This window comes from Balaenoptera musculus, chromosome 14 (assembly GCF_009873245.2).
Source record: "Balaenoptera musculus isolate JJ_BM4_2016_0621 chromosome 14, mBalMus1.pri.v3, whole genome shotgun sequence".
Classification (NCBI taxonomy): Eukaryota; Metazoa; Chordata; class Mammalia; order Artiodactyla; family Balaenopteridae; genus Balaenoptera; species Balaenoptera musculus.
In genome coordinates this window covers 73,864-89,723 of record NC_045798.1, presented here as the reverse complement: position 1 = coordinate 89,723, position 15,860 = coordinate 73,864, and the positions used below count along the sequence as shown (strand labels likewise).

Below are 15,860 nucleotides of genomic sequence, written 5' to 3'. Positions count from 1 at the left end.
TAACCCATCCTTCTTTCTTTTTTTTCCCCCATTGACTTTTTAAAGATGCTGGGCCATTTGTCCTTTAGAATGTCCTTCATTTTAGATTTATCTCTGTTTCCTTGTGGTCACATTTAACATGTTTCCTGTCACCAGTATTTCTGGTAAACTGAAATTTATCTTTAGAGACTTTAGATTCATTTATTAATGTTTTTGGCAAGAATACTTGATAGTGCTTTGTCTTGTCACCTCAGGAGGCACGTTTGTCTGGTTGACTCGCTCTAGGTGATGCAAAGATCGATTGGTGGGGTCAGGGGTGACGGTGTGGTATTGTTGTTGTGAAGTTTCCCATCAGCCTTTTCTAACGGTTTCATCAATTATGACCTTCCCCTCAGCCAGTTATTTCACAGCATCTACAAAGTGGTGACTTTCTAACTCTATCATTCTTTCCATTTTTGTAGCAGGAATTTTCTGAAAGAATTTACAGAATGCTTCTCTAAAAAAGAACATTTCTTCATCAACAGAACCGTTTGGTTACCCAGAGACACGATTTGTATAGGGATGGCAGATCCATGCTTAACTCTTTCCCTTTAATTGCCAGTTTTCACTAAGGAGATGATGCCCTAGTTACATCCATTGGTGACAGCAGTGAGTTTTTCATTTGATTTTTTTTTCTTTTTGTTAATTTGAGTATGATTAAGAAACTCGTAAATCTTAATACTGTTCACAGTTAGTTTCAATCAGTTGCAGTCAGTATTCTTTTAGAGGGTTTCATTGTCCCAGCCTTAGCCAAAGGGAGCCTTTCAGCTTGGCTCTGAGGCTTTTTGGAAAGACTCTGTTAGTCTTAGCTGGCTTCCTGGCTTCCTTGCTTTTGGACCCAAGAAGGTATTCTCCGCTCATTTGCGTATTTCCCGTCCCAGATCTGGAATCAACCTTTTCTCCAGGAGCCTGTGTCTTTTCGTAGGGAGTGTGCTCAGGGACCACAGTTGATACCGGAATGTCATTACTTCTGGGCTGTTTCAGTAGGCAGACCTAGGGATCTTTGGAAAGGAAAAAAATTATGATTCATTTTGATATTTCCAATTCAAATTACAGAGTTTAAAAGATTTATTTTTTTGAAATTACTCTTTTTTGGGTGGAAGTAACCCAGTTGTTCACTAAGAGATGAATGGATAAACAAAATGGGGTGTGGGTGTGTATGTGTATATTCAGTCTTAAAAAGAAATGAATTCTGACACATGCTACAACATGGGTGAACCTTGAGGACATTGTTTTCAGTGAAATAAGCCAGTCACAAAAGGACAAATACTGTAAGATTCTACTTACGTGAGGTTCTGTTACTGAACCAGGTTTGTTCGCCCAACACGCAGCAAGCCAAACGCTGAGGCGCTGCAGTTCGTAGCAGAGAAAGAGTTTATTCACGAGACAGCCAAGTGAGGAGATGGGAGAACAAATGTCAGATCTGTCTCCTCGCAGGTGAGGGACTTGAGATATTCACGGGATAAAGAAGTAGGGAAGTCTTAGGTGTGGGGAAGTGATTGGAAGTAGGGAAAAGGTGAGGTAATCTGTGTTCTGTGCAGGCGTATCGGGGTACATGCTTCTTCGTGGGATACGTGTTCAAAAATGTAGACACTTAGCATGATCTGAGGGTGGAGGTTTTGGCCCTCTGACATTAGGCGGTCATTCATCAGACATGTGTGCAGGCCCGGTTTTTAGGGTCAGCGGTCCCAACCGGTCTTGGCTGCCTTGCACTGGACAAGAGCTGACTCTAGGTTTCTGGAAAACCGCTTAAGTGCCCATTGATATAGTGACCCATACGTCAGAGGTGTTACCTCTAGGGGACAGTTAGTAATTCAGGCAAGCTTAGTCACTGAGGGCGGGTTCAGGTGGGGGGTTTAACAAGCTGCCCCTTGGCTGCTGCTCTGTAAGACGAGCTCGAGAATTTCTGTTAGTCACCACTGTTTGTTAACCCTGTGGAGCATGGTTTCAGTTCCTAGAGTAGTCAAGAGCATAGAAAGTGTGGTCCACGCTGGTTGTCAGGGAGCCGTGGTAGGAGGAGAATGGGAAGTTACTGCTCAGAGGATACAGAGTTTCAGTTTTGCAAGATGAAGAGTTCTGGAGATGAATGTGACCTGCTGGGAATGGTTACACAGCACTGTGAAGGTACTGAATTCCAATGAACTGTACACTTGAAAATGGTTAAGATGCTAAGTTTATGTTATGTATTTTATGTTTTCACAAGTAAAAATCTTCTAAGAAGATGAGCCGTGACTCTTAGCTCACCCAATACCAGAAGATGACCTCCAGTTGGAGCGTAGACTTCAAGAGCAAAAGCTATAAAATTCCTGGGAGAAATCATAGGGGAAAATATTCATGACCTTCTCTTAGGCTAAAGTTCTTAGAAAGCTCTTTTATAGGTTGTGCTTTTCGAGATAGAAATTGGGCCACATCAAGATAAAAACTTTTGAACTTCAGAGTTACCATTCAGAAAATGAAAACACAAGTCCCAGACCGGGACTTTAAGTATTTAAAGTCCAGGAGATAGTATTTGCAAATCATGTACCTGATAACAAGGATATATCCAGAATATATGAAGAATGCTTACAACTCAGTAGGAAGACAGACAACCCAATTTAAAACATGGGCAAAGGATCTGAACAGACACTTCACCAAAGAAGATGTATAGATGGCAAGTAAGCACCGGAAAAGATGTTTAACATCATGAGTCACTAGGGAAATAAGATTAATATCATAATGAAGTCCCACTTTATACCCAATGGCTATAACCAAAAAGGCAGACAGTAAGTGTTGACAAGGATGTAGAGAAATTGGAACCACTGTAGACTGCTGGTGGGAATATAAAGTGGTACAGTCGCTTTGTAAAGGTTTTGGCAGTTTCTTTAAAAGGTTAAATATAAACTTACTGTACAGTGCAGCAGTTTTACTTCTAGGAATTTACCCAAGATAAAGGAAGACATGTTCACACAAAGACTTGTATAGTAGCTCAAAACTAAAAAGAATCTAGACGTGGATTAAGTGGTGAACGTATGGACAAAATGGAACACTAGTCAGCAATAAAGGAGCAAGCCTCTGGTGTGACAAGAATAAACCTCCAAAGTATTGTGCTGAGCGGAAGGAGTCAGACGCAGTACCTCGTGTGGCCCCAGTCGTGTGACATGTCCGGAACAGGCAGGTCTGTGCACAGGAGCAGAGCAGTGGGCGTCTGGGCGTCGGGCGTGAGCGTGGGCCTCAGCTCCGGAGGAGCGTCTGAGGCAGTAGGAACGCTGTAAACCTGCATGAGCGGACTGTTGCAAAACTTTCAATTTATTAAAAGTCATTGAAGTTAAAAAAAATTACTCTTTATATAGAAGCATTATTGAGGTATAATTTATATACCATAAAATTTACCCTTTTAAGGTGTGCCTTCAGTCATTTTTAGTATTCACAGAGCGGCCTAAATATCACCGTATCCAATTTCGGAACATTATCATTACTTCCAGAAGAAACCCTGTCCCCATTCACAAGCCACTCTCCATCCCCTCCTCCCCCTATCCCCTTACAGCCATTTAATCTACTTGGTGTGTTCAAGAATTTCCCTATCCTAGACATTTGTGTAAACAGAATCATGTCAGAGGTGGCCCTGTGCATCTGGCTTCTTTCATTTAGCGTAGTGTTTTCAAGGTCTCAGCCTGGCAGGAATGACGCTGTGACGCAGAGCGCCTGGGGCGGGGCTCGCCGGGACCGTGCTGCTTGTGGCAGCCCCACAGACGGTTCCCTGACTGGAGCCAGCGTCATGGCTGGGCCAGCCCTTGTGGTTCTTACTGTGACTGCAAGGCGCATCTCCTCAGCAACCGTCGGGAACTCTGAAAACTTAAGGTTTATTACTCACAGACCCTGCGGGGTACGTGGCACACGGGGGGCCACACAGCAGAGAGAGGGAGAGGACGAGACTGTGGACCTGGGGTTCTGCCTTTACTGGGGTCAAGGGGGGTTGAGGTTCTGCCTTTATTATTGGGGTCAAGGGGGGGTTGCAGGTTCATTATTTATTGGTGAATTTAAAATAAGGCTGAGAATTCAGGCACTGGAAGGGAAGAGCGGGGTCACTCCAGTGAGCAGTTACCTAGGTCACCCAGGGCTTTCTGGGAGGGGAACGTCAGGTGGGGCGGCCTGACTCCTTATCCCGCCGTGTGGCTGGCAGTGCGCTTATCTAAGACGGATGTCTTTGAAGTGGCGCCTCAGAAATCAGAAGCTTTCAGTACGATCAGGCACTTGCATTACAGTCAAAAGAAGCTAACTGTCAGGTACCTATAGTACAAAGGTTCATAATGTAGTGGCATTTTTTGGTGCTTCATTCCTTCTCATGGCTAAATAACGTGCCTTTGTATGTATAGATCACATATGGTTTATCCCTTCATCCGTTGACGGGTATTTGGCTATTAGGAATCAGGCTGTTAGAGCCATTTGTGTGCAAGCGTTTCTGTGATGTAGGCTTTTAATTCTGTTGAGCGGATACCTAGGAATGGGATCGCCGGGTAATACAGTAATTCTGGGTTTAACACTGAGGAACTGCCAAGCTGGGTCCAAAGTGGCTGCTCCATTTTACATTCCCACCAGCTGTGCGTGAGGGTTAAAAACTTTATTCTTGCAACTTTTTGTCATGTGTTAGATATCTTGGTTCTTAAAAAGAGTGATATAACTGTCATGTCCTATAGCATACATAAGATGGTTTTAAAACAACAATTTGTTACCATTAACAAGGGTACTAAATGAGGTTCAGTCTGTCTTTGTAGCCCATTTTATCCAAAGAATACACAGTTAAATACCGCATGTTAAGTCAGTTGGTAAAATGGTTGTCCGTTGTAGTTTTGTTTCCAATTGTATAAATAAATGTATTTGTTGACATTTATTTTCAGCGTTAGGGATTGCCCTCCCTCCTCTTTTAGATCATGTGAAATATTTACATGATTCAAAGTAGAAAGTACGTAGTGTCATTCAGACAAGCCTCCATCCCTCCTGCTCTGTTCCTTCCCTCCCTCCCCTGGAGGGAACCATTTTTACAGTTTCTAGTTCATCCTCTCAGTGATTCTTTTGGAAATATAAGCAAACACACATACACACATATCTGACCTGACTCAACGCTAAGCCTTGTCAGGAAGGCTTTTTTCTGCCTCTAGCCTTGTGTTTCCTAGAGTTCAGCATGCCTTGTATCCTAACATGTTTCTCTCAGTTTTACCCCTTGTATTTTGTTGTTATAATAGCTTCTGGAATGAGCATCCTCTGGACCCTTCCCCCTGACTGCCGAGTGCCTTTCTCTCTTCCCTTTTCTCTCCTTCCCCTCTCATTCTCAGAATCTCCTTTCTCTTGTCCCTCTCTTTGCCTGAATCTTTTTTTTCTCACTTGTGCTGATAAATTTGGGCTCCATTTCCAGCAGCTTTCCCTCGCAGTGAAGACCCGTCCTTGTAGAAGGGACGGTTTGCCCATTATTTCTCAGACCTTTGTGTTCCTAGGTGGCCACAGCACTGTTAGGTCACTTAGCGACTTTGGGAACATCTTTTTTAGTCACCTGCACCTCTGAGCCTGAGAGGCTCAGATTCCCCTCGGGAGGTGCTCTCCTGTCGGGGGTGACTTTGGAGATCGGCAGCATGTGGCCCCCGGTCCCCCGCCCCAGTTCTGCAGTTAGGTCACATCTGCCTGGATCCTAGGTTTGTGAGGAGCCCTGTCACCTGGGTCCATTTGTCTGTCTGTGGACATCTCTGGGCTTCTTCTCTTGCTATTCTGGTAGGCCTCTTTTGTTTTTATTGGGAGATTAAAAGACTACACTGTTCCCCTGATCTCATCCTACTCTCAATGTTTAACAACAAAAATAAGACTCAGTGAGAGAGACGAAGTGAATTGTTCATGGACATCCAGATATTGAGAGAAGAAGCTCTACTGAAACAGACTGTTTTGTCCACAGCCTATTTCTCGTGTACATCGCCTCCAGCAGGGTCGTTCCCTCCTTACCATCTGGCATCATGTTCTTCTTGAGTGTCTGCCCGAAGTTGTTTAATAAATCTCTGGGTGGTTGCTGCACTTCCAGGGTTCCTGGGGGCCTGTGCAGAGTCTTGGCGGTGGGGGGTGGCTGTGGTCGTGTGCTGGGTTCCCCATTTCCGTTTCCTCTCTCTTGTGCCCCCCCCCCCAGCCGCACTGACCACAGTCTGCAGAGCCCCCAGCCCAGCCTGGGTGAGCGCGTTCTCCAGCAAAGGAGACCAAGGTCGGGGCCCAGAGGAAAAGTGCTCGCAAAAGTGAGCTTGCTCTTGGGTCTGCAGGTCCCACCTCTCCAGGAGCGAGACAGCACGCACGATGGCGTCAGAAAGCTCCGAGGGGAGGGATCCATCCTGGGTCAAAAGACCCCTGACCAGAGGCCTCTCCCTGGAGGACCCCGGCAGAGGCACAAGAGTCCCGGGACGGAGCAGGTCCCAGAGTGGCTGTTTATTTCCCAGGAGCAGCCGAAAGCGAAGAAGACCTGGGTGAGTTACTGCTTTGTTCATTTCCACTTCTTTTCTTTATTTCTTTTTCATTTTTTTGGTGGGAGAGGGATGGAGGTCCTCAGGTGGGAGGTCGTGTAAGGTCCCTGAGGTCCCTGTTTCCTGGTTTCCCCAGACTCAATTTTCAGCTCCTTTTCCACGCCCCCCCCCCAAATTTTTTAATGGATATTGTTCTGTTTATATGTGTTTACAAACTGTGTATTGTTTCTGGTGTGAATGCATTTTTAATTTATGTTGGTGGCGTGTACACATGTGTATCCTGCTGTATTGCTTATATTTTTCATTAAGCACCGTCCTCTTGTACGGCCATCAGCAGTGTCTGGGTGTCCACTTGCCTCATGTTCTCTGCCAGCTCTTAATTACTGTTGTTCTTTTTATTTGAGCCATTCTGGTATGGTGGTGTTTCTGTATGGGCTTACTTTGCATTTCCTGCTAGCATGCTTTTTGGACATTTTGTTACCTTTTGTGGGTGTTTTCTGTCTGTTTCTTATTGACTGAAAGGAGTTATTTATTTTCTGGAAGCTTGTTAGAAATGCTGAGTTTCAGGCCGCACCTCAGTCCTGTTATATCAAGACTTCATCTTAACAAGATTCAGTGATTCATGCACATTGAAGTTTAAAGCAAACTTGATACCAAATCCATACTCAGGTTTTACCTGGGGTGCTTCTCTTACCTCCAGTATTTTGTTATGATGGTTTTCAAACGCAGGGCAAAGTCGAAAGGATTTTGCAGTGAACATCTGTATACTCATCACCTTGAATTTACCTTTAACATTTTACTGTACTTGCTTTATCACATGATCCATCTTTCCATCCCTCTGCCTCTCTTACCCCATCTTATTTTTGCTGTATTTCTTAATATATTTTAGACATCAGCATGCTTCCCTCTAAATACTTCAGTATGCACAGCATTAACTGTTGTTCAGTATTTGTTTACAAGCTGGGTTTTTTTTCCTGTCTTGCCTTTTCATTCTGTTAATTAGTGCTGCCTTTTGATGAACAGCTATTTCTAATTTTAACTTAATTTAGTTTATAAATTTTTTCTTTTATTACTGGTGTTTTTTGTGTCCAATCTAAGAACTTTTTTGTTATCCAAAGCTCATGAAGACAGTTTTCATTGTTCACATTTACCTTTCACATGTAGATTCACAATACATCTAGAATTAATATTTATGTTTAGTGTGAGTAGGAGTCAAGCTTTATTTTTTTCATCAAGTTGCCTAATTGCCCCAGTGCCACTGAAGTGATTGACCCTCTACCTATGGCTCTGCGGTGCCACCTTGTCATATATCAGGCGCCCATAAATATAGTTTGGTTTCACAACTCTTTATTCTGTTCCATTGGCCTACTTTTCTATCCTTATGCCAGTTTCACGCTATCTTGATTTATAATAAGTCTTCATATCTGGATGCTTCCAGTTTTGGGTGATTATGAATGCTGTCAACATTCACCTGTGGGTTTTTGTGTGGACGTGAGTTTTCAGATCAGTTGGGTAAATACCTAGGAGCATGGTTGCTGGATTGTGTGGCGATTCTATGTTTAGCTTTTTAAGAGACTGTCTTCCAGAGTGCCTTGCAGTTTTGCATTCCCACTTGCAGTGAATGAGCGTCCCTGTTCCTCATCCTGACCAGTTCTAGGTATTGTCAGGTTGTTAAAAATTTTGCCATTCTAATAGATGTGAGGTGATATTTTACTGTGGTTTTAAGTTGCATTTCCCTAATGGCTAGCTAGTGTTATTGAGTATATTTCTATATGTGTTTTATTCTTTCTGTATCTTTGGTGAAGTATCTGTTTTCTTGTCATTGATTTTTTTTTAATTTAATATTTAAAAAATTTTTTTATTGGAGTATAGTTGATTTACAATGTTGTGTTAGTTTCAGGTGTACAGCAAAGTGAATCAGTTATACATATATCTACTCTTTTTAATTTAATTTTTTTTTTAAGATTTTTTTTTGATGTGGACCATTTTTTTTAAAGTCTGTTGAATTTGTTACAATATTGCTTCTGTTTTATGTTTTGGTTTTTTTTTTTTTGGCCCTAGGCATGTGGGATCTTAGCTCCCCAACCGGGGATTGAACCCGCACCCCCTGCATTAGAAGGTGAAGTCTTAACCACTGGACCCCCAGGGAAGTCCCTCCATTCTTTTTTAGATTCTTTTCACATATAGGCCACTACAGAGTATTAAGTAGAGTTCCCTGTGCAGTAGGTTCTTATTAGTTATCTATTTTATATATACTAGTGTGTATATGTCAATCCCAATCTCCCAGTTTATCCTTCCTCCCATCCCCTGGTACCATAAGTTTATTTTCTACATCTGTGACTCTGTCTCTGTTTTGTAGATAAGTTCATTACTACCATTTTTTTAGATTCCACATATAAGCAATATCATATGACATTTGTCTTTCTTGCTTCACTGAGTATGACAGTCTCTGGGTCCATCCATGTTGCTGCAAATGGCATTATTTTGTTCTTTTTTATGGCTGAGTAATATTCCATTGTATATATGTACCGCATCATTTAAAAAAATTTTTTTTTTATTCTTTAACTTATTTATTTTGTCTTGAGAGGGCAGAAGCCAAACTTACTGAGTTTGATGGGCATGACATTAAGATATTACATACGGCTCTTCAGGATTTGGGGCTACAAAATCATGCTTTCTTATTCTTTTTTTTTTTTAATATCTTTATTGAAGTATAATTGCTTTACAATGTTGTGTTAGTTTCTGCTGTATAACAAAGTGAATCAGCTATATGTATACATATATCCCCATATCCCCTCCCTCTTGAGCCTCCCTCCCACCCTCCCTATCCCACCCATCTAGGTTGTCACAAAACACTGAGCTGATCTCCCTGTGCTATGTAGCAGCTTCCCACTAGCCATCCATTTTACATTTGGTAGTGTATATATGTCAGTGCTACTCTCTCACTTCATCCCAGCTTCCCCTTACCCCCGCTGTGTCCTCAAGTCCGTTCTCTGTCTGCGTCTTTATTCCTGCCCTGCCACTAGGTTCATCGATACCATTTTTTAAGATTCCATATATGTGTGTTAGCATGCGGTATTTGTTTTTCTCTTTCTGACTTACTTAACTCTGTATAACAGTCTCTAGGTCCATCCACCTCACTGCAAATAACTCATTTTGTTCCTTTTTATGGCCAAGTAATATTCCATTGTATATATGTGCCACATCTTCTTTATCCATTCATCTGTCAGTAGACATTTAGGTTGCTTCCATGTCCTGGCTATTGTAAGTAGTGCTGTAGTGAACATTGTGGTACATATGTCTTTTTGAATTATCGTTTTCTCAGGGTATATGCCCAGTAGTGGGATTGCTGGGTCATATGGTAGTTCTGTTTTTAGTTTTTTAAGGAACCTCCATAGTGTTCTCCATAGTGCCTGTATCAATTTACATTCCCACCAACAGTGCAGGAGGGTTCCCTTTTCTCCACACCCTCTTGAGCATTTATTGTTTGTAGATTTTTTGATGGTGGCCATTCTGACCAGTGTGAGGTGATACGTCATTGTGGTTTTGATTTGCATTTCTCTAATGATTAGTGATGTTGAGTATCTTTTCATGTGTTTGATGGCAATCTGTATGTCTTCTTTGGAGAAATGTCTGTTTAGGTCTTCTGCCCATTTTTGGATTGGGTTGTTTGTTTTTTTGATATTGAGACGCATGAGCTGCTTGTATATTTTGGAGACTAATCCTTTGTCAGTTGCTTTGTTTGCAGATATTTTCTCCCATTCTGAGGGTTGTCTTTTCGTCTTGTTTACGGTTTCCTTTGCTGTGCAAAAGCTTTTAAGTTTCATTAGGTCCCATTTGTTTATTTTTGTTCTTATTTCCATTACTCTAGGAGGTGGGTCAAAAAGGATCTTGCTGTGATTTATGTCATAGAGGTACCACACCTTCTTTATCCATTCCTCTGTTGATGGACACATAGGTTGCTTCCATGTCCTGGCTATTGTAAATAGTGCTGCAGTGAACATTAGGGTGCGTGTATCTTTTCAAATTGTGGTTTTCTCTGGGTATATGCCTAGGAGTGGGATTGCTGGGTCATATGGTAGTTCTATTTTTAGTTTTTTAAGAAACCTCCATACTGTTCTCCATAGTGGTTGTACCAATTTCCATTCCCACCAACAGTGTAGGAGGGTTCCCTTTTCTCCACATCTTCTCCAGCATTTATTGTTTATAGATTTTTTGATGATGGCCATTCTGTGACTGGTGGGAGGTGATACCTCATTGCAGTTTTGATTTGTATTCTCTAGTAATTAGTGATGTTGAGCATCTTTTCATGTGCTTTTTGGCCATCTGTTGTCATGGATTTTTAAGAATTCTGTGTTATTCTAGATTTAAATTCTTTATAAGAAAAGTGATTTTCAGATATTTTCTCCCAGTCTCTGGTTTGTGTTTTCATTTCCATGACACCAACTTTCACAGAGCAAAATGTTTTAATTTTGATAAAGTTTATTTTCTGAATTTTAATTTTTTAAAATGGGTTTTGCTTTTGGTGTCATATCTAAAATTTCATTGCCCAAACAAAAGTGCACAAATTAAAAATTTTTTTTCTCTGGAATTTGTAAAGTTTTAGCTTTCACATTTAAGTCTGTGATCCATTTTTAGTTAATTTTTGTATAGAGTGTGGGGTATGTGTTGAGGTTCATTTTTTATGTGTATGGATGTGCAAGGGTTCCAGCACCATTTGTTGAAAAGGTGATCCTTTCTCCATTGAATTGCTTTTGTGTGTTTATGAAAAAAAGAATTTTTTTTTCAAGAGACAGTGTTTATGTGGGTCTATTTCTAGGCTCTCTTTTGTGTTCCGTTGATTTTTGTGTCTAATCTTTTACCGGTATCATGCTATCTTGCTTTTATAGAAAGTCTTAAAGTGGGCTAGTGGGAGTGCTGCACCTTTGTTCTTCAGAATTGTTTTGGCTGTTCTAGTTTTTTGCCTTTCCGTATTAATTATAGAAGAGCTTGTGGATAGCTACAAAAAAACTTGTTAGGACTTTGATTGGAATTACAGTGAATCCATGAGTCAAATTAGGGAAAATTTACATCTTAACAATACTGAGTTTTCCAATCCATGAACACCCTATATTGTTCCATGTTTTAGATCTTTGATTTTTTAAACCACTGTTTGTATTTTGGAGCATACGTATTTCTGCACACATATTTTCTTTTATCATCTTAACCATTTTAAGTGACAATTCAGTGGTATTAAATACATTCATAACACTGGCAATCATAACCACCATATCTGTCTCCACAATGCTCTTCCTCTTGAAAAACTGAAGCTCTATACCATTAAACAATAACTCCCCCCCCCATAACCCCTGGCAAGCACCATTCTACTTTCCGTCTCTATGATTTTGACTACGCTAGTTACCTCATATAAGTGGAGTCATACAGTAATTGTCTTTTTGTGACTGGCTTATCTCCCTTGACATAATGTTCACAAGGTTCATCCTTGTTATAGCATACTGCAGAACTTTCTTCCTTTTTAAAGCTGAATAATAATTTGTTGTATGTATATACTTCATTTTGCTTATCCATTCATCCATCCATGGACACGTGGATTGCTTTCACGTTTTAGCTACTGTGAATATTAATGCTGCTGTGAACATGGATGTAGAAATATCTCTTTAAGACCCTGCTTTCACTTCCTTTGGGGATATACCCAGAGATGAAATTGCTGGACCATATGGTAATAATAATTTTTAATTTTTTGAGGAGCCACCAAACTGTTTTTCACAGCAGCTACACCATGTTGTATCCCCACCAGCAGTGTACAAGCATTCCAGTTATTCCACATCCTTGCCAACCCTTGTTATTTTCATGGTTTTTGATAGCCATCCTAATGAGTGTGAGCGGACTCTCATAGGGTTTTTTTTTTTTAATTAATTAATTAATTAATTTGGCTGTGTTGGGTCTTCGCTGCTGCATGGGCTTTCTCTAGTTGTGACGAGCTGGGGCCACTCCTCGTTTCAGTGCATGGGCGTCTCACTGTGGTGGCCTCTCTCGTTGCAGAGCATGGGCTCTAGGCGTGCGGGCTTCAGTAATTGTGGCACACGGGCTCAGTAGTTGTGGTTCTTGGGCTCTAGAGCACAGGCTCAGTAGTTGTGGTGCACAGGCTTAGTGGCTCCGTGGCATGTGGGATCTTCCTGACCCAGGGCTCGAACCTGTGTCCCCTGCATTGGCAGGCGGATTCTTAACCACTGCGCCACCAGGGAAGTCCCTCATTGTAGTTTTGATTTGCATTTTTGTTATGATGAGTGATGTTCAGCATCTTCATGTGCTTATTGGCCATTTGTATATCTTCTTTGGGGAAATGTCTATTCAAATCCTTTGATTACTTTTGAATAGGTTGTTTTTTGTTGTTGAGTTTTAGTTCTTTATATATTCTAGATATTAATCTCTTATAAGATATATGACTTGCCAATATTTTCTCCCATTTTGGGAGTTGCCTTTTTACTATGTTGATGTTGTGTTTTGACACAAAAAATTTTTTAATTTTCATGAAGTCCAATTGGTTGGTTTTTTCTTTTGTTGCTTGTACCTTTTGTGTCATTTTCAAGAAATCATTGCCAAATCTAACATTGTGAAGCTTTTGCCCTATGTTTTCTTCTAAGGGTTTATATAGTTTTAGGTCTTACATTTAGGTCTTTGATCCATTCTGAGTTAATTTTTATATAATGTTAGATGAGGGTCCAACTTCATTTTTTTCATGTGGATATCCAGTTTTCCCAGTAGTATTTGTTGGAAAGACTTTCCCCATAAATGGTCTTGGAACCATTGTCAAAAATCATTTGACCATATATGCAGGGGTTTATTTCTGGACTCTGTTCTATTCCATTGTCACCTTTATGCCAATACCACATTGTTTTGATTAATGTAGCTTTGTAGTAAGTTTATTTTTAAATATTTATTTATTCATTTGGCTGCATTGGATCTTAGTTGTGGCATGCAGGATCTTCGTTGTGACATACAGGATCTTTTTGTTGTGGCATGCAGTCTTCTCCAGTTGCGGTGTACAGGCTTCTCTCTAGTTGTGGTGCGTGGGCTCCAGAGTGTGCAGGCTCAGTAGTTGTGGTGTGCTGACCTTGTTGCCCTGCAGCATGTGGGATCTTAGTTCCCTGACCAGGGATCGAACCCGCATCCCCTGCATTGGAAGGAGGATTCTTAACCACTGCACCGCCAGGGAAGTCCCGTGTAGTAAGTTTTGAAATCAGGAAGTATGAGTCCTCCAGCTTTGTTCTTTTTCAAGATTGTTTTGGCTATTCAGGGTCCCTTGAGCTTCCATATGCATTTTAGGGTGGGTTTTTCTATTTTTGCAAAAAACATCATTGGAATTTTATTAGCAATTGCATTGAATATGTAGATCACTTTGGGTAGTGTTAACATTTTAATATTAAGGAACATAGGGTATGTTTCTATTTATTTATGTGCTCTTTAATTTCTTTCAGCAAGATTTTCAGTTTTCATTCTACAAGTCATTTATCTCCTAGGTTCAGTTATTACTTTTTGATGATTCTATAAATGGAATCATTTTCATAATTTGTTTTTCAGATTGATCATTGTTAGTGTATAGAAATGCACCTGATTTTGGTGTGTGACTTTGTATCCTGTTATTTGCTGAATTCATTTGTTCTAACTAGGTTTTGTGTGTGTGTGTGTGTGTGTGTGTGTGTGTGTGTGTGTGTGTGGAATCTTTAAGATTTTCTATATAATATAGGAAGATATTGTCCATGAACAGAGATAATTTTACTCCTTTTCTAATTTAGATGCCTTTTATTTCTTTTTCTTGTCCAATGGCTTTGGCAAGAACTTGAAGCACTATGTTGAATAGAAGTGGAGAAAGAAGGCATTCCTTTTTTAAAAAAAAAATTTATTTATTTATTTGGCTGCATTGGGTCTTAGTTGCAGCAAGTGGGATCTTTCATTGTGGCGCGCAGGCTTCTCTCTAGTTGTGGTGTGTGGACTCTAGAGTGCATGGGCTTAGTTGCCTTGTGGCATGCGGGATCTTAGTTCCCTGAACAGGGATTGAACCCATGTCTCCTGCATTGGAAGGCAGATTCTTAACCACTGGACCACCAGGGAAGTCTAGAAAGCAGGCATTCTTGCTTCATTCCTGATCTTAGAAGAAAAGCTTTTAGTCTTTCATCATTGAGTATGATGTTCACTGTGGGTTTTTAAGATGTGGGTTTTATTATGTTGAGGTACTTTCCTTCTATTTCTACTTTGTTGAGTGTTTTTAATCATGAAAGAGTGTTGAATTTTGTCACATGCTTCAATTGAGATAATCTGCATTGAGATAATCATTTTTTTAACTTCATTCTGTTAGTGTGATGTATTGCATTGAGCAATTTTCAAATGTTGAACCATCCTTGCATTCCAAGAATAAATCCCATTGGTCATGGTGTATGATCTTTTTAATAAGCTGCTGAATTTGATTTGCTATTATTTTGAAGATTTTTGCATCTATGTTCATGAGGAATATTAGTTTGTAGTTTTCTTACAGTGGCTTTGTCTGGATTTGGTATCAGAGCCTTAGGAAGTGTTCCCTCCTCTTTAGGTTTTTGGAAAAGCTTGAGAAAGATTGATGTTATTACTTCTTTAAATATTTGTTAAAATTCACCAGTGAAGCCTGGGCTTTTCTTCTTTGGGGGGAGATTTTTGATTACAGACCCAATCTCCTTACTAGTTATAGATCTATTCATATTTCCTATTTCTTTGTGATTTGATCTTGATAGAAACACAAATGGAATTCATTCCTTTCAACTAAGTTATCCAATTTGTTGGCATACAATTGTTTATAGTACTTTCCAATAATCATTTTTATTTTTGTAGAATCAGTACTAATTTCCCCACTTTCATTCTTGATTTTAGTAATTCTAGTCTTCTCTTTTTTTTTCCTCAGTCTAGCTACCTGAAGGTTTATCAAATTTTGTTGATCTTTTCAAAGAACTAAGCTCTGGTTTCATTGATTTTTTTTTCCTATTGTTTTTCTAGTTTCTATTTTATTTGTATTCTAATCTTATTTCCTTCTTTTTGCTACCTTTGTGTTTAATTTGGTCTTTTTCTGTTTCCTTAAGTTGTAAAGTTAGATTATTGATTTGAGATGTTTCTTGTTTTAAATATGTGTTTTTAACTGTAAAATTTCCCCTTAACACTGCTTTTACTGCATCCCAACAACTTTATGCTGTGTTTTGTTTTCATTCATGTCTAAGTATTTACTAATTTCCCTTTTGATTTGTTTGATCCATTGGTTGTTTAAGACCATATTGTTTAATTCCCACAAATTTGTGAATTTTCCTTTTTTTCTGATGCTTTTAGTGATTTTTAACTTCATCCTGTGTGGTC

The 15,860-nt window shown here is 40.0% G+C and overlaps 1 protein-coding gene across 5 annotated transcripts in view; it reads left to right on the top strand.

Annotated features, from left to right (window-relative positions):
- ZNF268 (zinc finger protein 268) overlaps window positions 1-15,860 on the top strand; it is a 45,875-nt gene that overhangs the window by 7,850 nt on the left and 22,165 nt on the right. For all 5 annotated transcript variants that reach the window (XM_036823390.1, XM_036823389.1, XM_036823386.1 and 2 more), the window contains exon 3: window positions 6,288-6,488. In XM_036823390.1, the coding sequence (XP_036679285.1) occupies window positions 6,288-6,488 (201 nt within the window). The remainder of the gene's footprint in view (window positions 1-6,287; window positions 6,489-15,860) is intronic.